The sequence below is a fragment of the Anopheles merus genome, chromosome 3R (assembly GCF_017562075.2).
Source record: "Anopheles merus strain MAF chromosome 3R, AmerM5.1, whole genome shotgun sequence".
Lineage (NCBI taxonomy): Eukaryota > Metazoa > Arthropoda > Insecta > Diptera > Culicidae > Anopheles > Anopheles merus.
Genome location: NC_054084.1, coordinates 844370 through 870293, shown reverse-complemented (window position 1 = coordinate 870293; position 25924 = coordinate 844370). Strand labels below are relative to the sequence as shown.

Sequence of the window (25924 nt, the reverse complement as noted above, 5' to 3'; positions counted from 1 at the left end):
GATAAGACCGCGCCAATTTCCACCAAACGTAAACCGTCGCCCCGTAAACACAAGCAACACTGGGTCGCGTGCCGGCCCGGCTGCTTCCTGTCAACCGTTCGCGAGCTGATAAATGCACAACCGGTGGCACGCCGGTGTCCGGAAGTTATTCGAGCCGTTTTAAATTGATTACACCGGGCATTGTTGTGCCCGCTAATAGTTTTGTGTCTGTCAGTCTGCCTTGCCAATGCCGTGCCCATCACCTTTACCCCTTTGCTTTTTCCACCTATCGAGTGAGTGCGGCCGTGCCGGGTGAGTGTGCCGGGAAATGTGCGAAACAAAGGCCCGAACTTTAAACTTCCTGCCGTAAATCACGCACTGCGTCATCCCTTGTTTTGCTGGGGCTCGGCTTTAAAGCTGATACACTTCCGGGTGACCGCGTGTGTGTGTGTATTTGTGTATCTTCTTTTTTAACTCATGCTGCTCTTCATCTCATTTGTGAGTACATCATGGGTTGAATGGCGGTAATGTAACCCTTTTTCTCGACGGTCGGTGTTTCAAGTGGAAAACCCCCGCCTCTAGTGCGCCCTCGGTCCTAGTGGGAACAGATTTGAACAGGGGAAAAACTCATCATCCCCGGCACGCATGACCGCTAATAGATGTCTGCTTTTGTCAGTTTTGTTTGACAACATGGCCGTCGTCGGGTGGGTTTCGTCGTGCCACCACCGGGAGGATGCGTGCGCTCCCGAACTGCGCCTAATCCTTTTCTTTGCGGAAGCGGCCTGTACTTGATGAACCTGATCAAATTACAAGCTTCTCTGCGAGTTAACCCTTTTTTTGTTGGGAGCAATCTTTACGTTTGGAATTTGGGTTGTGGGGCCGTTTTTAAGTGTGTGCCTTCTGTGCGGCCGGAAGAGGGTGTATCACGTTGCGGCGTGTGGCGATTATGGCGATTAGCATCTTCCCTTGCGCGCTGCATGTCCAAGTGGTCGCCACGCATGTCCTATGCAAATGATAATGAAGCGAAGAAGAGATGTGTCTTGTCTGTGTTTAGAAGACGCCCCCATTAACTTTTAGCCTTTTGGTGAGCAAATATGAGAGTGACAAGGACTTTCATGGACAGGGCCATTTCTCAAAAGAGTTTATGGCACAACACTGCCTCCAAAACTTGTGACAGAGTGGTTCGGGGTTTTGGGAAACGTCAAATAGTCATCTAACTCAGCGAGGATGCGAGGAAAATCCCACCGACCTAGACCAGTTAGAACCAAAACCACAACACGAACCACTGGGGCATGGTCACCCCATCGAAATTGGACCAAAACTGAGAAAGGGATTTTCTCACGCCTTTTGCTTTGCCCTCGGCACCACAGTGTTAAACGTCGGTGAGTCACGCAATATGGAATGGAAGGATGGTTGCGATGAGAGTGTGTGGTCAAATTAACGTATCTAATGGGGCGATTTATCTTCTCTCCCGTAATTACCTTCCACATTTATAGAAGAAACGCTACATCCTACAACGAAGAGATTAAGTGATTCGTTCGTTTCCATGGTAATCGAACGGAAATTTATACGCTTTTTGATGTTATACGCCTATAGTTAATGTAAGTTTGATTTTAAAGTTTGATCAAAGTAGACCACAACACATGTAAATTGTTTGTGCAACTTAAAACAACAACCCTCTGTTAATTATCGTACTTAATGCAAATTATTATCAAGCTTCATCCCAATATAACTCTTCATCGTGCTGCAAACAAACAAATAAAGAATAACATACTCTCACCCAACAGCTTCACTCCGGTCCTGTGTGCTACTTCATAGCTCTTCCTACCGAATCCCACCTCGATTGTTCCGACTCATAATTACCAATGAGCATAAATCATTCCACCCCTCGGCTCGACCGTAGCCTGCCGTACCACAAAGATCGCATGGAAAAAACCCGCTCACACTCACTGCATCCTCCGAGTGGCGTGAAAAACGACTCACCGTTCTTGAGCGAAAGAATATGCTTCTTTTTTTCGTACGCTCTCACTCACTCTCTCTCTCTCTCTCTGCCCTATCACTTTACTTTCTCTCGCCGGACCGGATCCGATCCGGAGGATGTGTGTTGCCGTTTATTTATCATTAACAATTTAACAGCTATTGAGATCGAATTAGGGGTTGCGTGTTTTGAGGTTAGGCGTGCTCGGCGGAGAGAGTGAAAGCGGATGCAGGAAGCGGATATAACAGGACAAAAAAAATTAGGACCAAACAAAACGGTGAGAAAACGTTTTGGCACCCGTAATGTGTGTATCGGTTGTGTGCCACGTGTCGTTTCGAGTTGAAACATAACGACACCACACACGGCATCTTGCAAGGACACGTATGTTGAAATTCAACCACTCCAGTGAAGGAAAGCTTGTGCTCCCTCTCGTCTCGATTCTTACAAGCTCACAAGCAGCACCGCTGGAACACCAGAGGGAAATTGGCGGCAAGATCGAAAGCTTTTCGTACCCGATTCCGCTAATTGCTTTGATTAATGGTTGCTCGCGAAACATTGAAAGAACACATTGCCGAACATGGCCCCTGCGCGCATCACCTTGCCCGATCGCATCGATACCCCCTCGAAGATGTGATGTTGATTAATGATTGTGCTCGCCTCCGGTCGGCTGGCTCGTAACGCGTGCGTAAGGAGCAAAGCCACATAAAGATCTGTCATTGGCAAGACATACGAAACGGTGGGGGGGAAAGACTGCGCAGCGAGGGGTTTTGGGCTGTTATTGTGGTGCTTTATGTTACATAATCAAAAGTTAATTAGCACGTGTTTTTTCTGTCGTTAGAGTGTCACTTCTAACTGACATCTTCTCAATGGAAAGGTTCAACAATGCCAACAACAGTTGATGAATGTGATTTGGGCGAGAGAAAAAAGGGAACAATCAGTTTTTTTCCTAGAAAAGGATTCATTTCGCTCTTTTTTTCCATCCATTCAGCCATTTTATACGCCTTATTACATTTTATTTGCTCTTTTTCGCCAATTTTCATTTTTTATCCTTCAAAATCCCATCACAGATGCAAGAATCTTTCCGGTTTTATTGTGCACATTTGTAGCAAATGTAATTTATTCTGCGCCTCTCGTTTTTTACTTTCACAAGCTTGTATCTGCTCATTGTGTCCACCATCCAGCCGTATTTGATTACAGACAACGCAACGCGTAGAATGTGCTTAATTTAAAATTCACTCGGTCGTTTTTTCCGCTCCTTTGCTTTCGCGCTCCGTGTCCGGTTTGGGCCGGCGATCAACCGTATTACGCAAGCACTGCCGCCGCTGCCGCGTTGGTTCTTTATCACATAATTACTCCTCCCGAGTTGTCACTTTCCCCACACACGTGTGTGTTGCACACGCAAAAAAAAGAAGTCACACGAACGGAATCTCCACTTGTCCATCCTAATTAAATTCAGTCCCGGGCTGCGCCGTTCCGACGAGTCGCCCCAAAACACCGAAATTAAAAACAAACAAATGGCTCCCGAAACGAGGTGAAAAATATCAACACCTTAAAAACGTAACGCGGAACACCCTTAAGGGCCCTTAACTTCGGGCCCCGAGAAGGGAGAACGTGCAGGAGATTGATGGCACCGGTAGAGAAAACTGGTAGCAGAAACTACAAAAAAAAAACTCATTGGATAGTTGTCGCCCGCGCGCACTGGGAAAGCCTCCTGAAGCAAGTCAAAATATGACCATCATTGCCGAGGGTGCTCATTAAAAACCACTTACCCTCTTGGCGGTTTATGTGTGTGTGTGTGTGTTAGGGTGCCGAAAATTGCTACAGGCACTAAATACATAGCACGCCCGAAACCCGGAGTCCCCCATTTGGCACATCGACAATCGCCCATAAACCGGTGGCGCGGTGTGTCCTTGTGCGGTGTGTCCTGTTGCAGGGAAAACGGACACAGGACCCATACGCCTCGGTGCCTTCATCGTTCGTCATATTCTTATCACCTGTGCGGGGATGGGTGGCGACGGGCGGGATTGCGTTTACATCATAAAATCCCGTTTTCCCCCGGCAGCCCGATAACGATCGCGATTGTTCAAGTGTTGATCGAATAATTCACGCATTGACACTTTCGCCGCCTCTGTGGGGCGGTGTAACACATGCGACCAGTCCGTCGGCGTCAGTGATACGAATCGCGTGAACCGTAATCAATAATCTGCCTCCTTTTGTCGACAACGAAATATGGTAATGTGAAGCTCCAACGCCATGTCATAAGTAAGGCAGGAGCCGGATCGCGAAGAGAAGAAACGGGTCACCATGAGGAAAGAAAAAGGTCCGTGAAATTAAAAACACTGAAATCGAAAGTGCATCCAGCTCGAACGGGAAGAGGAGCAAATGGAAGGGAAGGAGGAAGGCACGCGAATAAAATGTTTAAAAATATCATCCCCTGCTGTCGACTAAACCAAACACAACAAACTCATCAAAACAAAATCGGCTTTTTTGCGAGGGGCGTAAGCCTTGCTCCTACTGATTGCCGTGCATTGTGGACGCTGGTCCGTGCAGGTCGCGTGCGTTTCTTCCCGAGCAGTGAAGTGGCAAACCGGCTACGAGAAACAGTTCACAGCTTGGCTTTGCGGTGGTGCGTATGTGCATAAATTACCGGCTGAGAAGGCAAGAAAAACGCCTCCTGTTGTCATTGCGAATGCAACTGCGATTCATACCGGTGTCCAGGTGCATCTTTCGTTACGTCGCAAACCGTTGCTAGGGAGCGCGTGCAGGAAAGGGCGCAAGAAGAGCGAAGCGCAACAACGGACGCAACATGTGATCGCACTTCACCGATCGATCGGCGGCTTTGGCGTTGGGTTTTCGCTTGCTGAGCTACCCTTTACGGTGCAAACGAACTAAACAGAGATTGGAAACAGGGAAAGAATAGAACCGACCGGAGGAGTCGCCAACATCCTGACAACTTTATTCGCCACCGAGATTCAATCCCATCATCATCGTCATCTCCGACCCGACGGCTTCTCCAGAAGTAGTTCTGCTTGCTTCCAATTTCTGCACATCGCACAAGCTGGAATGTCTAGCACCACATAGCAGCTAGATGTAGCAATTCCCGGAACAGCGGTCCAACCGACAGCCACGGTGAGCAACGGACACGCGGTTACGATCGCAACCGGCCGATATGATGAATTCTTCGCTGTCCAGCACTCCGGCACCAACTGCTGCCTCTGCACTTTGCGTACTGACCTACGGCAAAAACGACACGTGCGCGCTCGCTGTGTGTGTGTGCGACGTTGTTGTTGGGTGCATTGGCTGCGTTCCTGAGGAAAAGTGCTTCAGGTTCAAAGTTCAGACCGCACTGGTGCAACTTGCGGTTCCGGCTGGACGAACAATACTATCGACAAATCGATTGGAATTCAGTTCGTCGGTCGTATTTCACTTTTCGCGCCCGTCGATCGTCGAGCAGAGGACAGTCGGACAGCGGAATCATGCCGCGCAAAGAAACTGCTCCAATCGCCCCAAAGAAGCAACCGTGCCGATTGAATGGTTGTATTTGTTTTGTTACTTTATTTTATTTCCCGTCTGCTATGCGGAGAACTATTTCACGCCCGGCCCATTCTCCCCACCCACACACACTATGGGAGCAATTATAGTAAGTATGCGAGGCCCTGAAATCGGAAGATAGTTGTTTTGCTATTCCGATCGATAAGCGGAGTGTTTGACAGGGAAAATTATGAGCTATGGATGAAATGTGCTCCATGTTTTGTAGCTCTTTTGGAACGGGATGGGCTGATGGAAGAAGAGAAAATATATTCTGACGGGCATGTAAATAAACGTATTCTAATTGCACTACGAAGAGAGTTATGCGACAACAGTTGCGAAGAAAGAGAATTGTTTTCCTTTTTTGTGAGAAAATGCATAGAAGCATCAGTAACTAAAGAAATGAATCCTATCAGTGATGTAGTCTGGTTACTCTTTAACCACAACAACATCTCATTGAAAGTTGCAAGGTAAATTACATCCAAAAACCTTCATTGCTTCCGATCAAATGCATATATTTCCAGGTGCAATACAAACAAAAACCCACCACCGAGGTGACATCGGCCAATGTCATCTTCCGTAGCGTGCTCGTCTACAGGGCGATAAGCTACTCACAGCCCAAAAAAAGCAAAAAAACAACCCTTCCCCATCCGTGTAAAACAATGCAAGGGACACACACATCTCCCTACAGTCGGTCGGGTGAATCGTCTTCCTCTGGGGGTGAATAATTTAGCAATAAAACGCTCATGAATGAACAAACAGCGAGCAGAAATTGAGAGCAGAAAAAAAAACATACGGTAATAAACACACAGTACGGAAAAAAACGACACAATATGCTTACACACCGTATAGATCACGCGTAGCTCGGGGTGTGAGTGCAGTGGGTCCTTCTTTTTTTTGTAATTTTAGCTCAACTTACTCAGAAAAAAAAAAACGCGCGAGCACACACCCAAAAACCTATAAACAATCCTTCCTGGAGGCGAAAAAAAGCCCCCAAAAACCCAACACCCGACAGACGGTTGTGGCGTGGTTGTAATTTATTGAAATGTTATGTAAATTATCCCAAACACTGTCACAAAACAAAAAAAAACCCTTTTCTGTCTCTTTTATTGCTCACCCTCGCCCATCGCGTTGGGTTAGGATTGATGAACTGTTTTTTGTTTTTTTTGGCTGGTGCAGAAGCCACAAGGCGTTTCGTCATCACATGCACAGTCCACTTACGGACAGTAAAACACACACACAATCACCGATCACCTTCTTCATAGGAGCTGGCCCTCTCCCGTGAACGATTTGTCTAGGGTGTTTGGAGGCGACGATATTAAATTAATTTTCTGATTGACAGGGCTTCACTTGGGCAACTTGGGCATTCTTCTCGAGGCAACGCTTGGCGTTGGAATTCATTCAAAAGATCCACTGGACAAGAAGGCGGCCCAGGGCGTGTACCTGTCGCTTGGCAAGGATCCGTTTCAAATTGTTTCAACAAGCTGTTTATGGTTCTCCCTCCTCCGCGATGGGGAAGCGCGATTGGAAACATTTCAATAAACGATTTTTCATTTCACCCAAACCCGTTGAGGTTTCCAGTTCTGTGAAGCTCTTTGCTACATGTGCCATGTTCTACTGGCGCTATCATCGCGAACGACGGCTGTGCTGTGGTCAGCTGCGGAGGAGGCTATCGATTATCGTAAAATTAATCAATCTTCACCTGAACTGACTCACGAGTTTTAGAGCTCTTCGCAGAAAACAAAATAGACGTACGAAACAAATGAAGAAAGCTGCCATCGAGAGCGAGCGAGAGCCTCTTGAAACAAACAATAAAGACACCCGAACCCGAAAGCAAACAAATCGAAAATATCTATTTCACCCGTCAACCGTGTGACCCCGGGAGCATTTCTCGACCATTAATCATCGCGGAACGGTTCCTCCGGTGGGTATGTTTGTTTGTTTTTTCTCGTTGTTGCCTATGAGAAGACAAATCTCATCGCACGCATTAAAGTCTTTTGTTTTCCGGACGATCGGTCGAACATTCAGCCATGACGTCACATCGATCGAGCGACTAGTTGTGCGTAATCAGCAAGATGCAAAAGCATGCAGCATGCAATTCTCACACTGAACAGCTGCTGCTACTGCTGCTGTGTGGAGGTTTGTGATTGTAAAACGTGTCCACCATAAAGCAGCGCACACGCTTGCGGTCTTGCCACTTTAATTACTCCCATCGTTGGTCCACGCCGTGCATATAAGCAACGGGCGCTGAACGGGGTCGTAGTCATGAGTGCAAGCTTAATGAGGTGCGAGCGCCAGCCCGAGGAATAAAAGGGAACAAACCTGCTGCTCGGCTGGCTATACTAGACCCCAGGATCAGGGCTGCAGCTGCAGATGGTCCGATTGTGCACGACGGATTTGGAAGATTTTAACTTTTGGCGGCTGCGTTTATGTTTTCGCTTGTGCTATCACTTGCGCTGCGAAGTGGGTCAATCGATATGAATATTAATGCACCACGCCGCGAGATGTAATGCAATGAGAAGAGCTGTTTGTCCTTAACAGTTAAAAAATCTCATTTAAGTCCGTTCAAAGATTTCTTTGCTAAATATATCTTTAACACATCTCACTCCCAACCCAATCAATCAAATGGTTTCCTGTGCAGCTGTTCAACGCGCGGCTCCTTTATGTGCTAACGGTCCAGCATGCTCGATGCCCGATGCTCAATCATATTCACCCGGGTCGATTGCGAAGTTTTCTTGCAAAACACAACTCCCAACGCTCCGGGTGTTCCATTTTTTGTGTTTGCAAAATACCCACCGAGAATTGCAAAAAAAAACAGCACTCAAATGCACATCCTAACATCCGCAACGGGGCGATAATTGTTGTCGTTCATTAGCATAAATGAAAGCATTTTTAATTACTCACACCGAAGCGCTGCGGCCCTACCACAGTGTTATTTTTTCCTTCTTACATTTTTTACCTTTTCTGCAAAAATGACCGACCAAAAAAAAAAAGGCAAACACAGATGATGCATCACCGGGTCGAATTGTGCGCGTGTTCAATTGCGATACCGGGTACCCATCCTCCCATTTGCCTATTGTTCAATTAGCGAAAATGGGTGAGATAGTGGAAAAAGGGACGGTATTTAAAAAGCATTTTTGTGTGTGCGTGTGTGTTCGCCATTATAAACACCTTTGCAAAGGTAATGCTACAGCACAACAACTACAACGCAACAGATAAATAAACCCAGAGGCCTCTACGGGTCCGGGTGCATGATCGTGTTGAGTATGTGGAGAGCGTTTGCACGAGCCAATATCGCACGCAGCATAAGGCGCACACAAGCCGTAAGATATATGCTACGCGCTTACACACATCGTGCACAACTCCAGGGCAAACGGAAAAAAGCGTGCACGTGCCCGAGTGATACGGGACAGGAAAGTGGCATAATCAGTAGGGTGGCACACACCAAGATAGCCCACCGAAACCGTTCTGGGGTGGTGCATTTGGGCATGCGACGACTTTTTATGCTCACTTGAGCCTCAACCAGCCGGCAAAGTTGGAAGCAATGGTTGAATAGCAAAGGCTCAGTTGTGTTTCTGTTCTTTGTACTTTGTCAAGTTTTGATGCGTTCAAGAATGGACAGAGACGTTTGCAGCTTCATTTCGAGGCGATTCGAACAATAAGGAGGTGAATTAAAACACTTCAGTATCGGATTACAAGTACAGTAAGCGCAAATAAAGCGCGCTTGTGGTGTTTGTTGTAAAAATTATATTTCGGCAAAGGTTTTACACAGCTTACTTTATTCCATATGAATTTTATTTTTCTACTTAAAATAAACCACAAATTAAATAATATTTTGACATTTTGGTTAAAGCACAATGAGGCATAATTCTCTTCAACATACAACCGCACTACCCAGGGCTTACAAATGCTTGTCTTTCACTGTTGTATTTGTCCCTCTAGTTTGCCTCTTCTTGCCATTCAAAAGCAAAACCATTCGCTATCGGCCAGGTGATCATGCCTTTGGCTCGTACCTTTTTCCCCCATGATCGGTCATTCCGTCTACTGCTGCTCATCGCTTTCCATTGACACCGCACCGTCGTAGTCCTTTTGCTTCTCTTTTGTGCAGCTCGCTCACATCCCGCTTGTATTTCGATCGAGAGAAAAGAGCTCCGACTTCGTTGTTTGCCCCCTCTTGGCAGGACAAATAGCAATCGTATTACACTGACCACGGGCACCACTCGAATATCCCCCGAAGGGACCGGTCGATCCTCAGGTCATTCGATAATTTATGAGTCTCCGCACTGTTTTGGGCTCGATGCAGTTCGGATGCGGTTTTGCTACGCGTACGCGTTCGATCGGTGAGGCTGGTGTGAAGAAACGATTTTCCGTACGCACTGCGGAAAAGACACCGCCGAGAGCTGGACAATGGCTCGAGCACAGTGCAATGCTAATAGTGTGTGCCGGGGTGGTGGTGGTGGCTGTTTTGTTTTGTTGGGGTTCGTTTTTCCTGTGATGTTTATTGCGGTTGTTAATGCAGTCGCTGAAATTCGGAAGTCTCGTGCCGGCGAACAGCACCGATGATGGTTGGTTCATTAATATTAGCCATTGATTGTTGTGTGTTGTTTTGATTATTAGTCATACGGATCGGAATGGAATCTATTGGGCTGATGATTGAAATTTATGTGACCGTTGTCTCGGCTTAGGGTGCAGTTGTTTAGAAATTTGTTTAATTCGTATTGCAGCAAAGTGAGACCATTGGCTTTGTGGTAATGCTATAAAGAGATTTGTTGCACCGGCATGAATAAAAATGCTATCTTTTATTTAACGCTGCGTGTATTTAGTTTCGAATAACAAAGCCAAACTTTCACTTAGAATCGCTTTAATTGGCAATTGTTCATGTGGGTGGGTAGAGACCCACATACAGCGGAAGTGTTCAAACTATGTGCTATGAAACATGAAAGTCTTTCCAAAGCGTAATTATATTTGCTGTTTTGACTTAGTTGCACCACATTATATTGTGGGACCTCCAGTAAGCACTGATCGTTAGCCACATATTTGCTCGAGCAATAAAAAAACACAGAAATGTGTGCGCTAAATTATTCAGAACATTCCAGGTGGCAGAAAAATGATCTGTCCGCATTAGCCATCTACACTGATAAAACAATAGGATGTGTAAGGGAAAAAAGGGAGTGAGGCTTCGAGAATGTCATCATCATGCGCTTATTAAGTATGTGCGACAGAAAACATGCTGTGTGTGTGTGTGTGTGCGTGTCTGTGCTCGAGATGACAGTGGCACATCATCACAGTGGCAAAACTATCCCTTCTGCTTGTCCAGCGACCGACGACCTAAAGGGGTTGTGCGAACGATGTATTTACCCAACAGCCCTCCGAACGCTTAATGTTCAAAGACAATTGAAGTGTTAAGAGAAGCGAGTTAAAGAGAAAGAGGGAGAGGTAGAGGGAGAGAGAGAGAGAGAGCTACAAAAAAGCAACGGCCGCCATACTAACAGAAGTAAAATGGAAAGAAACATCACCTGAGCACGATTAAAACACCCGCATGCCCATTTTCCAGCGATGCTTTTGTCATCTTTTCAATATTTTCCATCGGCCGGTCGATGGTATTTCGTTTCATTTGTGGTCCTCAAGCGGTGTAGTCGGTGGTGTCGGCGGTGGTGGTGGTGGCGTTCGGTTTGCGTTTTGCTCTTTTGTATGATCGTCTTTTGAAGGGTAAAGTGTCTTTTGATACGCGTTTGATGATTGGCCACCCATTTGGCTGGAAAAGTGTGCTGTCTATTGTGGCTCTTTTTTATAAACGCTTTCTGCATATTTTTAAACGTCCTCATATTATTCACAAAGCTTCTCTAATTTATTTAAAATGTCATTCCTTGCAATCCATTGTTACAAATTGTGGAGCATTATCTTCCCTTAAGTGGTACCTCTAGAGCTAATTATCACCTAGGTCACTTTTTATGGCATTAATATTTTCCTCCCCTTTTGTTCACAACTTTCTACACCCCCGCAAGGATCATCCCACAATAGAAATCACTTAGCTAGTCCATAAAAATCCATTCAAACGCTTTATGCTCTATCACTAGTCACACTATCCAAAGAACATTCCACCGGTGCCATATGGTACCATGACGGGGCCCTAAAATGTACTGCCATTGCGTCAGAATACCAGATGCACCACTCCCACCTACTGCTGCCCGCGATGCACATGATGCATTTGCATTTTCCACCCATTCCCGGAGCGGCACGAGCCACCGAAACCCACGCCAGCACGGAAAAGCAAGCTCATCCATCCACGCTGGAAAAACCCCTCGAGCGGTATTTTTTGGCTACAGCACGGCACAGTCCACGGTTTAATTGAGCGTCACAATTTTACTCCCCCGGTATTTGGAACGTGTCAAAATTGTTCTCGCTTAGCATGCAATTAAAACTGACCACTTCTAATGTCTGGGGGAGGGAGAGCATCCTTAGCGTGGACAATAGAGATATGGATCTAAACTGGCGGGAATGAGGCTGATCGGTGTTACGATCACGAAACGTGGTGTCACATCGAAATTGGTGACGGGTTGCACGAGCGCCCTTATGGTAGTGAAATTCCACAAGGAGAGAACAAGGTTGGACATTGCCCGGAAAATCCGCCAGTAGACATCTGTTTCCTTGTGATGTTGGGAGCTCTCGGGTATATCACTACCAAAGTCCTGATCCTTTCATCCAACAACTCCACACTAACAATGATCGAGCATCCTTCATGGTGGGCTTAAAAGTGCATTGGAAACCTGCCCTACCATATGGTTCTCGTCGAGGATGACACGCAAACTCGGCGCTACTGACAAGCTCATCGACATGCTAGTTTTCCCGTTCCCGTGAGCGCTGGGTGCACCTCCCTTCGAATACAGCGCGAATACATTAGATCCTATCGTCGCCAGGACGCCAAGTTGTCCCAAGCCCTTTAATTTTTAAATTGCCATCACTTGCACTCGGTACGGACACGGTAAGGCCATACGTTTTATGATATGGGTTTTTCGATCCCACCCCCTGCCTAACAGTAGCTTATGAAGATTGAAGCGACTCCCTGTCCAAACATCCAGCGAGGAGGGCGAGATCGGTGTCCAGTGGAGCATTTAATTTATTCACGCATTGACCAACAAAATTAAAGGGCCTTTGCCGACAAGGGCCCCCTTTCGTTGGGATGTACTTAGTATGGACCCTCGAACCAGAAGGCCCGGCTAGATTGATGGCCAACAGTTCAAGCAACTCCCCGTTTCGATCGCCGGTGGGCGCTGAAATCGCGGAACAAACAGAAACATCTGTTTTTTTTCGGAACAGTAGTGTCTGTACCGCTGCCGGGGAGGCTTGCGGTGCATTTGTTTGAGACACCCTCTCGCAGAATGCAATTTAAAAGCAATCCTCAATGTATAGTAATGCACCCAGCGCAGGAAGAAAGGGGGAACAGTTTCAATCGCGTGCCGTTATCAGCATATTGTACAGCATGTTGCAGCGTCGAGATAGCCCGATGACTAATTTCCCGGGACGTGGATGCCGGTGGTCTTTTTGGATGATGTTTGAAAAATTTATCGTCCAGCGGCAGTCGGATGAGGGTACACGGGTGGCCATTGCGCGTGGTGTATCATCCCTCCGTGTGCACGAATGCATCGCGATGGTGCGTGCAGTGACAGGCAGAGGAGCTACTGCTGCAGGGTGAATTATGACACGTGGTCGCTGTCGTCGTTGTTGGCGTATCGTTTCGGAGCAGCGTGTTACGCATCAATGGGCGCGTGGGGAAGGCGATAGATCGAAAGGACTTTTGGACGATGAAGCGTGCTAATGCGGTGATGATGACGTGCTATTGATTTACATTTGATAGGTGGCCATCCATTTATGGCTGTAAGCTTTCTACCACGTCATCGTGGAAGTATCATTGTTTGTTGACAGAAGGTGTAGCCATTATAGCCACATTCCACTTTTATGATAACCTGGGGAGGGAATGGGACATTCGTAGGGTGGAAATTCAGGAGGAGGTGTATAGCTAATGAAGGTCTAGAGCGTATATACAGTATTGAATCATATTGTGCAAGTATGAGATGAAAAATGCAAATAAATTCTTGTGTACTTCGTGATCTTTTACTTAATTTACAGTTTCTTGAACCAGAGCACGCTATTATGAATCATTCATGAAGAGGGCAGTATCCACTCAGCTAAATACTCAGATATCTGTAGGTTCTCTGTACCTGCTCTTTGATCTTATCTGATGTTATGAGGACATTACTGTGAATTACTGTTTAAAGGATCATAATTGATCTAAATTCCTCATCCTGTATGCTAGTCATCGTATCCTTTAACTTGCTACCTTCTGCTACTCAGCCTCTCGGAATCTGGACGTTCATAATCTGGGATCTTGATCATAGGGTCTGTTTGGAGGATGGATATTATCCAATTCTGTTGAAACGCTTTGTCGAATAAAAGAAAAAGATGTTTTGAGGAATATGTTTCCTGTACTTCTGAAAGGATATCGTTTCAACGGGAAACTGAAACTAGAAATACCTATTTCTCAAAATCAATATCAACTGTATTAATCCTGTGGAGCTCCTCTGATATAGTTGTGTGAGCCTAATTACCCTTGGTGTGAAACACTAGCAAAGAGGTGATGGAACAAAACACCTGAACAATATGATGAACATTATTTTCCCATCTACTATGTGACCTCTCCAGACGGGGAAAAAAGATACACCCATAGATCGTTTGACAACTACCACAAGAAATTCTCACGAGAAAAAACGCACCCCCCTCAGAAAGCGATGCCAAAGGTGCGGTCACCTTTTTATGAGCGTGTAATATTCTCACCCCTTCGCCACGGATTATCCTCAGCCCTCCTGTGTTTGGCTTATGTGAAAACAGAAACAAAAACAAAGAGTACCAAACAAAAAAGTTACCCATCAATCGACGACCGCAACTAGATAAACCGGGCGTCACCGTTGATTAGCGCACACGGTTCCGGATAATGTGAGCAATAGTTTCTTCTTCTCCACACCGGAACTAGAAACACACACAAGATACCCACCAGCGATAAAAACAAAACACACCGAAATGACTCCCATTATCTCCCCCTTCGGATCGCAAAAGGTGCGATGCGCGCGCGCCCGCAAATGAAGAAGGACGATCGTCCGTCGTGCCCTTTTTTCCGGCCGGGATCGGGAGGAAATCGACAGTCAACTGTGAACAGCGAAGAAAGGAAAAAAAAAACACACACTCACACAGCCACAAGCGGACCCCACAAACAACTTCTTGCGCACGTACACCAGCGACCAGTATGAAAAACTGCCAAACATCGCGCAAGGATGATGGTTTTATTAGCCACTCGAACGTGGGAACCGCTGGTGCGTATCCCTTCGAATCCTTCGGGGCTTCTTGTGTTTTTGCCAGGGGGCAGAATTATGAGGGCGGCGGCCTTGGCTTGACTGCGTGTATGTGTGTTTTCCTCGGGACGAAATTGTAGATTGATTGCGGACACACAGGAACAAACAGCAACGAAGCGGCATCGAATCGAGAGTGTCAGCGGAAAGACTCCACTAAAGTCGTTCTTGTTCCGCCATCGTGTACAAATTGAAAAGTACACAGAACAACGCACACACTCGTGCTGGGAAAAAGCAAAAGAAATGTCCCACATATCGATGATTTTAATATGAAATGTCAATAGATAGTGTTTTCCCTCGCATTTCTCCCTCTCGGAAAGTGGTTCCACTCTGCTTTTTTCCATTCTCTGTTCTCTGTGTACAATTTTATTTAAAAAATCTGTAAAAAAAATCTCCCTCACCATGCTCGCGGTACTTTTGAGGGGTGCAAAACACTTTCACACCAATCCGCGCCTAGAAGGGGGTTGCAAGGCAGTGCGGTACGCAGGCGCGCGCGCGGTGCTGGATTTTCATCAATTAAGTCCCAATAAAATGTCGGAACTACAGCACCAAACAGACGAAAAAATGAATCGAAAACATAATCAATTTTCATCAAAACGCAAACGCGAGACGCGACCAGGCCGGTACCAGGCCGGCTCAAAGCAGCTCCGGAATCACTGGCAGTGTGTGAGAGACACAACGATTTGCCGTTGTTTGGGGTCGTGGCGTAGATTTTCCAATCCCGACCCCGGCCGGATAAGCTCACCCCGCGTGTCCCGGCTGCGGAGTTGATTATGCGGGCTTGGGTAAATCGGCGAAAGTGGGAATCGAGCTCACGGGCTTCTCTCACTAGCGACCAGGAGACCGAACGGAACGGAGAGTCTCCGAGAGCTTGCGACCTTTTTTGGCTAAACTGTCGCACTCGGTTGTAATATGGTTTGCTAAATGAATGCTTTACGAGGAGGAAAAAATTGTTCAATATTGACACTCAACAGAGGTATCTATGTGAAAAGAGTTTAAAAGATTAATTTATTTAATGTATTAAGCAAGACATTTCCTATACACTACATTACACCAAAACATACTTGTTTGATGCAAGTTACAGCAGCCAAAGAACAGCCTCCAAAGCAATGTAGTGTGGTAGGTTCTATCGATCTGTTCGCCATCATCAATCCCCATCGATTCCCTCGCCGGGATACCCTTCAAGAGGGGAAACTATCAGACGAACTGACCGAATGCGTACTGTTTATGTGACGATGGTCATTACGATAGCGCATAGCTGAGGCAGCGGAGATTGCATCGTAAATCACACAACATTCCAACCTCTGCCAGCGCGAAGGAGGGTGAAAGTACGCCCGCCGATCAATCGGCTTTGATCGATATCGGCAAGTTTAAAGTTGATTGGTGGGAAAACGGTTTACACCCTCACAGCAAAGCAAGCTGCCCATCCACTGTCCGACCGTCGCTGGCAGTTGAAAAGTGTTCCTCAGGATATCATAGCCGTCGCCGCTGATAGTTCATCAATCATTTGACATTTAATCAGCGATGGCAGTTGGTAGATTCTGCACAGTTTTGGGTATCGTGGGAAACTGGAGCAGTTGAAAGAGAGGAGGGAAAATATAGATATTAAATATTCAATACAGAAGTGGCCCAGCTGATGAAGATGAGTGTAAATTATTTGACTAAGCTTAATCTTTTTTTTTCTATTTTCCTTTGCATTTTCCAGGCAAGGTTCATCGAACTACGTGGTGTGTTGATTGCAACCGTTTATTCACCACTGTATGGAGCCTGAAAGACAATTCAACATGAAGGTCTTCAAAATGTGACTTAAAATATTCAAATCAAGGTCAAGTTCCAACATTACATTACCTTTGTCATTTCAATTATATTTTACTTAGTCCTTTATAACTGTCATCCATATTAACACACAATGTAGCCATTTCCACTCACATAGTTGCATTGTAGCTAGCAATACCCAACATGGAAACCAACATTTTACTCCGCCGTTTCACGCGAGTTAACATAACCCTTCCGAGGGCTTTCTTCAAATTTGCTGGAAAATTGGTCCTTTGTTTCCTTCCTCCGCAGGCTCCCTGAAAACAGGCGGCGCTTATTTCCATTGGCCAACGCCACCACCGAGCGCACGCTCACGGAAAAAGGTGGAGTCTTTGCAGGTTTTCTCAAACGAGAGAGCGTTTTTCTCTTGTTCGTTTTTCCGAATTCAAACATGGATGTTCTCGCTCTCAACAATTATCCCACAACCATCATCATCACCGAGCGCAAGTGCGAACGCTCGCTGCCGATGAGGGTGGGGTGGTGAGCATGATTTCCCACTACCACCGCCAGCGCACATAAAAAACCTACCCACACCCCGCCCGTCTGGTGTGCATGAGCTGCGCATAAAAAATGGGAATGGAAATGGATGAACGAGAAAACAGATCGCTCGAGTGTCGGGGAGTGAACGAGTGGGCTGTCGTTCATTTGCACCCTCTCGAATGCTTTCCCTTGCTTTTGTTATTCACTCGTTTTCAACCCCATTTTCTATCGTTGGTGAAATTGCTCAGTACGCGAGCAGTCAGCCCACGAGACGAGAGTGCATCTCCAAGAAGGATCCCTCGAGCGAACGAACGACGGCAGCAACTCCGTCCGTACAGTGAGAATGTGTTTTGACAAATGAGATCCCACAAACAGTGTTTTACGACGACGACGACGACGACGCCGGCGATGATGATGGTGATGATGATGACGGCGATGATTGTGCTAGAAGATGGTGGTTAGGTTGTGTAATTGATGCCGCCACCAATCGTCGCTGCCGCTCTACCAATCGCATGCCCGTGGGACATTTATTATGTGTTCCCCTTCGCGAGCCCCTCTCAAACTGTGGCTGTGTGTTTGTTTAGGAGAACAAGCGCAGGAAAACCCAACGCTGCTAAAGAGCAGAAAAATGTGAGGGTGAGAGAACGATCTCCCCGCGCATTTCGGTTCGGTTTGGGTATTTTTTTTGTGTACGGGTTTCCTAGGCTGGGCCAAACACGAAACACGTCTCAGTTAGTGATCGTGCCGAGGGCAGCATAGGGAAAAAGCCACGCCAGGAGAGCACAGCGTCTAGCGCGAGAGCCAACATAAATCGGGAGCATAAGCTCGCGTAGGGGGATGATGCATAGCGTTACAAGAAACAAACATTTCATCAAATTTCGTTCAATTGTTCCCGCGGCTCGCGACGATAGTGTGTCGATCGTTGGAGGCGAGCACGCGTGCCGACCGCCATTGAGTTTTTCGCCCTCGGTTTTGCAACGCGCTTTTGTTCGTCGGGTTATGCTTAAGGTGTGGAAAAGCGTTTAGTGCATGGATGAAAATTGTACTCTTGCTGGGGTGTTTAGTGAAAGTGCATTAAAGGTGCAAGCTGTGCTGTAAAATTTGCGAGATATTTTAACAAAAATGTGTGTTAAGTGTTGACTGCAGGCTAAATTGTCGGTCATTAAACAATTTTATAGAAAAGAATTTATGTGTCGTTTCAACAGTTAACTTACCTTACTAGCCACTGAAGACAGTGTAGACTAGTGGGTGGAAAACATATTGTTAAGCTTTATTTTTGTATAAAGTGATAGTGACAAGCGATGAAAAGTAATAGTGATTCAGTGTGGAAACAATAAATACTTAATTGGTGTACATTAATCAGCTCTTTAAGATAAAGTAAGTAAATATGGTTCAAGACTGCTTAACAACCACAGTGAGCTCGAACATTTCACTGTATTTCGACTGTATGAGACAAAGGCACTTTTTACTATAAGACGTCGGAAAAAGATGTTATAAATCTTCATGAATTACTAAGCGCCGTTGTGTAATACCTTGTTAATTAGTTGGTCACTTTATATGCGTCCTCTAATTGATCTCCTCAGTGAATGTGGTTAGATTTCCTTGTAGTAACATGCTGATACATGAACATAATTCCCCAAAATAACAACACCATCAAACATCATCAGTACTACTAGATAGAAACGCAACGCTATGATTTCTATTGTCATTGATGAAACGTATTGTGTTTTAATTGATTTTTAACTGGTTTTGATAAAATAATTACACTTGCTTCTATCGTTGCTTATCATCGTAACCCCATGTATTGGATTGATTTCGATTCCAATCAGACTGATCTCAATTAGCCAGCCCATAAAATGTGAAAGCCTTCTTCTCATGTAATTTATGGCACAATGTTTCTTTCAATGTACTTTTGAAGACGTTGACATAGTTCAAATCAAATATTACCAAATAGATGGAATATGTTATTAAATATTCTTCATTAATCTAAAAATAAAGTGCCAGCACTGTTCGGAACCTACCGGCTGCGGTACACTCGTGTAAACACCATAAACTTATTATTGTTCGTGGGTTCCAGTACAAAATGGCCGGCGAATGGGACATCAATGATGCGCACATCCCGTTCATCCAGGAGCTGACGTACGAGAAGTTCAACGAATGGGCCGACGGCCACGTGCGGCACGTGTACCACCCGACGGACGATCACGCCCGCAAGCACATCTCGGGCTGGGCGATGCGCAATACGAACAACCACAACGTAAGCATCCTGAAGAAAAGCTGTCTCGGTGTGCTCATCTGTACCGCGCGCTGTAAGCTACCGAACGGGGGCCAAATCAATCTGCGTCCCGCCATCTGTGATAAGGCACGCCGGAAGCAACAGGGACGGGCCTGTCCCAATCGGCACTGCAAGGTGGGTCGGTTGGAGGTGCTGCCGTGCCGTGGACACTGTGGCTATCCCGTCACGCACTACTGGCGGCATACGGAGAAAGCCATCTTCTTTCAGGCGAAGGGGAACCATGACCATCCGAAGCCGGAATCGAAGACGTCCGGTGAAACGAGAAAGATGATTGGAGCTACCGGCAACGGCACGAAGGGTGCGGCGGCCAAGAGTAAGAAGTTGTCCGTGCTGTTGCTTCGGGATGCGGCACTGGGGAATAAGGTAAATAGAGACACGGAAGGGTACTTCAGAAATTCTAATTATATGTTGTATGTTTGATCATTACAGCTTATGTCGCTGAAAGCATCGAGTAAGGTGAATGGTGGCACTACGGGATCGGAAATACTTCAGCCACCTCCGCTGATTCCTGATCCAAGTTATGGTAAGTGAATTAGCTTGTTTTGCATGATGTAGAAAACAATTTGTAAACACTTCATCTATCATGTTTTCAGAAGACTCTTCCAAGTGCTCAACGTGCACGCGCACACCGTGCGTTTGTAGGACCAAGCATGGAATCAACTCATCTGCTTCTTCACTGACAAGATCTTCCGAAGGAATCGCCGGAACCGGTGCATTCTTCGATCCGTCTAATACGCATCATACGCCTCTCCAGAATCATCTCCACTCCAGTACAACTTGGCAATCGTACGAATCGACCGTTGAGTCCTTCACATCGTCCTCCGGTTACGAAAGCGTCAGTGGCCCTGCAAATGGATCCTGCACATCCAGCTTAATGAACGAGTGCTTCCATCCGGAGGAAATCTTTCAACTAGATCAGCCCTTACGTCAACAGCAACAGCAGCATCAACATCACAGCAGTGGCAACGGAAGTGCATCGGGTCTGGTGAATCAACTTGCTACGACGACTCCGACCACTCTGCTCGACCTTGGTAGTGGAGCTATCTACAAGAAATGTAATCAAATAAGTCCCGAATACATATTTGGTGCGACACCGGCTGGTGGTGAACCGATTGCTGGAACGTATTCCAATCAATCCTGCTCCTATGTACCGTCCACAAACGAAAGCTGTAGCGCACCGGTATCTTCCGATCATCACCTCGGGAAATATTTTGCAAACGATTCGGGCTATAGTAATCTTCCGCATGAAGACAGCTCCTCCAAGGATGTCCTTAGATACATCAAGAAAGAGGTTGGCTCTACCCCTACCGGGAAGGGTACACTCGCAGACACCTCCCTAAGTGTGTCACGATCGCGACAATACGATTGTGATCAAAATCAATACAAAAAATCGTCCTACACCTCCTACCGAGGGACATCCACCGGTGGGACCTACTTTAGCAACAGTATCAACAATAATAGCAGCAGTATCGTCAATAACAACAACAACATCCCCTCGGTGGGGCCACCCAGTAAACAGGCAAATTACGACCATCTAATAACAAACGAGGCTACCGTCAATTATGGTTATCACTCTTCGGACCTCACCACATCACCCGGTGGCCATACGAACGCGACCTTTCCAGAGCAGTCGTACAGTACGAGCAGTTGCAGCTACATGAACTCATCACTAGGAGGCGGGCAAAACAACCAGGAGGCACACTATTCCTATGCGGCCGGTGATAATTACCGGTTTGGGAGCAATTACGTGAAAGGATCGTCCCTGGCGCCCATCCACGGTGGCACATCGTTTCAAGCGTCCGCCATGCAACAGATGCATCCAGAGCTACCGTTGGCGGCGTACGATTTCTACTAGTGATCGACACAAGTTGGGGAAAGCCAAGTGGGTGGGATGTGCTGAAGAATAAATGATTGATAAGAGACAAGTAGTTTGTTCTTGCGTAATTTGTGAATTAATTATTGCCTAATTAAGGTTAAGGTTTCAGGTAATGCATTCTATAGCACAATCGAAGTTCGTCGTAATGACGAACAATATCATTAGTTCTAGCTTACTTGCCTTGTTAACAGCTTAATATCGGCATGGGAAAGACAGTATGTTGGGTACAATTTGCTGTAATGCAAATTGCATACCATCAGGGATGGTTGGGACGCCCCCGATACTTGCGCCACCTATATGTGACTTTTAAAATCTTTGCTAACGCCATCTATAACTGAAAACGAAAAACAGCGCGAGTTGTGTTATTCCTGATATTGTTCTTTTCATTTGATTTACATCTTAAACATGGTACTCAATAGGCTCATTATCTTTTTTACAGTTTTATTACATTACTTTTCATTTATTAACTAATAACTATGTGTGGATTGGTCAACATTCCAATCCATACACGAATAACATATTTTTACACACCACAAAGCTTAGAACATCCACAAAACATATGCAAAATCCAGCTTTATTGTGAAATAGGACAATTCAAATGGAAATTGATTCCGCTTCCCTCCTACCTGTCCTCCACCTGTCGCTCCTGTAGATGCTAACAAAACACTCAGAATACCGTTAGTGTTGCTCGAGCAACATATCTGGCTTAGTTCGGAAGGCGGAAAGGACCTTGATCATCGGCCGTTTGAACACTTCGACACTGGACCGGTTTCGGGCGGCGGGTGTCTAGACGGCTTGTTTGAACATGCGCCAGCGCGACCGGCAGCAAGACGATAAATTGTTAACATCGGCGCTTTATTGGCACCCCCGGTGGGGGTTTGTTTAGTGCACGATCAGCCGCGGCATCAGCCACCGTTAACTGTGTGCAGTGTCCGTGCATAGATTGTCTCAAACTGTCGCACCCTAACTTCTAGAAGGGAGGATTACTTTTCCTTTCGATTTCGCTTTTACTCGTTCCTGAACATATGTAATACATTGTGTACAATGTTCTGTAGGGGAAAAATTTACGTTGACAATGTAAAAAACTGACCCCTTCTCCCCCAAACGTTCCAATTGTACTTGTTCTAATTACAAACACTCCAAAGCCATAAGTCAACAGTGCCATTATCAGTGATTGTCTCCACTCCCTTCACAGTCGAGTAGCACCACGCAAGTGACAGTGAAATATGATCGTCACCCATGGGCCCGGCTTGACCGGACTGACCACCAACAGGCCCAAGCGATCCTCAACTCTCCAGCACCAAGAACACTTGCTCCAACGAGGCAAACGATCCGCTGCGATCGGATGACAAGAGCGTTGTTTTTCCCAATCGCCACCATACAGTATTATACCCTCACGTGTCGTCATGTGTGTCCCGTACTTCTGCTCATACTCATTCTGCCTTCTTCAATAAACAAACAATGCATTACGAATGTAATGAAATGACTTTGCGATTACAAATATCGAGAAAGGGAGAATATACGCATTGAATCTTGCCTGCTTCTACGATTCAAGCACGAACTGACACTCAGAAATGACTCATTAGCTTCGCACTTCACGCCGAGTGTTTGCAGTCGGCGAGCACTTCCTTCTTCCCTGTGGTAATCCACCCAGCTGGTCTCTAATCTTTGGCTTTCAATATTCATTCTAGCAACGTCTTAATACGTCGCCCCGGGACCAAAATAGCTTCCCAACTTCGTGGGCCTCTCGCTCCTCTAGGCTGTTTGTCTGTATTGACCCCCATCGAGGGGTGTTGTTTCATTTCCTGTCCAGCAACAACGGCAACCTGAAACACGGATCGTGCCCATATGCTAAAACCTCTCGCTGCTGCTGCTGCTGCTAAGCTTGCTAATAAGTGCCGTGCCCCCACACGCTGGCGAGAGCGTTTGTTGGCCGGCACGATCACGGCTGGACGTAAACAACAGCGTGGAGACGCATTCGCTACACTTCATTTCACTTCAACTCACACACACAAACAGACTAGGGAGGGTGGCCATAAACAACGGAAGGAATGGGGTAAAAATTAAAGCCAAGCACACCATCTAGACACTTACCCCCCATCGGCTCAACGGTACAGGCCCAGTGCAGAAGGCACGACGGCCGGCCGGTCAGTCGCAGGGTGACGTGATGACGCCTGGCGCTTAACAATGTGTGTTGTTGTTCCACTGCGCACTAAGAGCGGTTCTAGTAAACAAACAGCCAACCGATAATTATATCATCCGATTAGGAATCGAGGAGCTTCGTCACGCCCCGCCTCGTTTCGATTGCACGGTTTTGACCCTCGCCGTGGGGGGAATTGATGCAACAACGCGCTAAGTCTGCTGTTGGCATCGGAAGTTGCCGCGATGAAGCAGCCCGTCAGTGAAGACAGCTAGTCTAGAAGTGCTTCACCTCCGTACAAACCTGCAAAAGCGTGTTGCACACCTAATCAAGCCGCCAAAGATAGCCAAGACCGTGTGATCTTCCGTGTGTTAAATAAAAACACTCACCCAGAATCTAAACAGCTAAAAATAGCCTAACCTTTGGGATATTTTTCAATGAACGATTCTCTCAATTGATTGTAATTCGATCGTACCCAAAAGACATCTCGCCAGAAGAGAAGGAAGGACATCCTCATCGACAGCGACCAGCCGGAATGTGTTGACCACAAGATATAGGTCAAGGAAACCTGGGTGGACCGATCGTTTCGGATTGCGAACACTTTCGTTGCATTTTAAAACCCCTAAGAACAAGAACAAGTGGAAAGCGGAGCGAAAGTGTACGAATACTCAATGTTTTCACCCTTTTAATTGAATACTTTCGAACGGTCGTTTAACGCTCAGCCCACCTGTACCTAGTGGGGCGCAAGGTGGACCGGGACGCATTTGGTATTCAATTATATCCACCCCAAGGTTAACGATTCGATTTTCGGCAATGCTGTTTATTTTGGGGTACGATCGGATAGAGAGTAAAAGAGTGAGAGAGAGAAAGAGAAAGAGGCAACTGCGACATTTCTGAGAGAAAGAAAGACTGATAAATAGTCACTTCTGCCTGTTGTACACCTTGTAGATTAGGAAGGTTACTCATGTGCTGTTACTATATCAAACTGGGCATTATCTTTTATCTGGTATCACCAGCAAGATCAAACAACATCAACATATAGTGTACCTGTGAGGGGATTGGCGATCCGTTATGTAACAGTGACAAGCCCTACTATAAAAAGAAACGCCCCATAAACAACAACACCAATTACGCTGGCTAGATTACCAATTATTACATTCCGATAAGATAAGAAGAATCGAGTACATTTCGTCCACTTATCAGCTTCCAAGTGCAAGTGGTGCGTAACAGAATGGTTACTCACGATTCTAGCTTCTTTGGAGTTAGCAAGACCGGTCTGAGAGTCCATCTGATCTTTAATGGTCTACTTGCCAATTTACACCTGCAGATGAATGTGAGACATCAATTTCGGTGATCACTGGTTAAAGGCGAGAGGAGACTCTGCAACATGCTTGACTTCTTCCTTTTCCATCAAATGATCAAATGATCTTTCGCTCCAGAAATGATGCCATATGTCTGTTTACAACCTGTCACGGTCCGATCACCCTGACCAGCGTACTTTGGAATCTCTTCCCAAACGCAGGCGTGCTCGTGATCCAGATCTGTGAAATTACGCTTCAGACCTGACTACCCGTGTTTTCAGGTTATCTCTTCCGCAAGGAGAATGAGATGAGTACAAAAAGAAGAGACTCACAACAAAAACAGACACCAGAAGTGCCAGATTCGATTGACCTTCGAATACGGGCTACGGTGGAACTGATAGCCGGCGATCGACGTCAGAAACAAGCCGGGGCAAAACGGTACACGATCATGCCCGCCCAATTCAGCCATGCAAGAAGCCACCAAGTTCACACGCGGAAAGGTGAGCCTTTCTAACCCTGGTCAGCATGGTCGACATGGTCAGCATTGTGCCGACTCAAGCTGAGGCTGAAATTTCATCATCCACACGACAATACGATTAAACGCAGGAGCCGTTTCCCTCTAGCTGATAATTGCCACTTGTTCTCGCCATTTCCTTCTCAGCTTTCTTCTCAACAACTTTGGCATGTGCGGTGGGATCGTATTTTGACTGCGGCAGGACGTATTTTTGCGTCGCAAATCCCTCCACACACAAACAGACGATGCATGTGCAGTGAAGAGGGGCGATGCGATAGATCGCTGCGGAGTCACACTCGATGCAACGGTGTAAACACGTGATTTCGGGAAGTATTTGTGGTGGTTTTGCTGCTGAAACAATGTTGAGCATGAGATGTCGGGCGAGAAGCAAGACCCGTTTGGACTAGAGCTGGGGTGTTTTGTGTTCCATATTGAATGATATGGCTTTGAGAAGCCTATTCTGGCACGCTTGCTCCAGGAACGACGAGAACATACAGTGCCAGCTTTGTTCAAACAGCCCGAGTGGTCTCGCTTGGTGCCATGGTGCCATCTAGGAACGCTCAGACCGTGCACATACCGCATGCGACGTTCCGGTTGAATTAACCCTGTAACAGTA

General features: G+C 46.3%; 1 protein-coding gene across 2 annotated transcripts in view; it reads left to right on the top strand.

The window, feature by feature from the left end:
• Positions 1-21919, top strand: part of LOC121595540 (transcription factor glial cells missing 2-like) — a 49070-nt gene extending 27151 nt beyond the window's left edge. Inside the window, exons 1-4 of one of the 2 annotated variants that reach the window (XM_041919581.1) lie at positions 17420-18558; positions 19259-19840; positions 19907-20000; positions 20071-21919. In XM_041919581.1, the coding sequence (XP_041775515.1) occupies positions 19265-19840; positions 19907-20000; positions 20071-21332 (1932 nt within the window). In that variant the 5' untranslated portion in view covers positions 17420-18558; positions 19259-19264 and the 3' untranslated portion in view covers positions 21333-21919. Of the gene's footprint in view, positions 1-17419; positions 18559-19258; positions 19841-19906; positions 20001-20070 lie in introns of those variants that run through there. The other variant, XM_041919580.1, reaches the window with a different exon arrangement.
• Positions 21920-25924: the final 4005 nt, after the last annotated feature.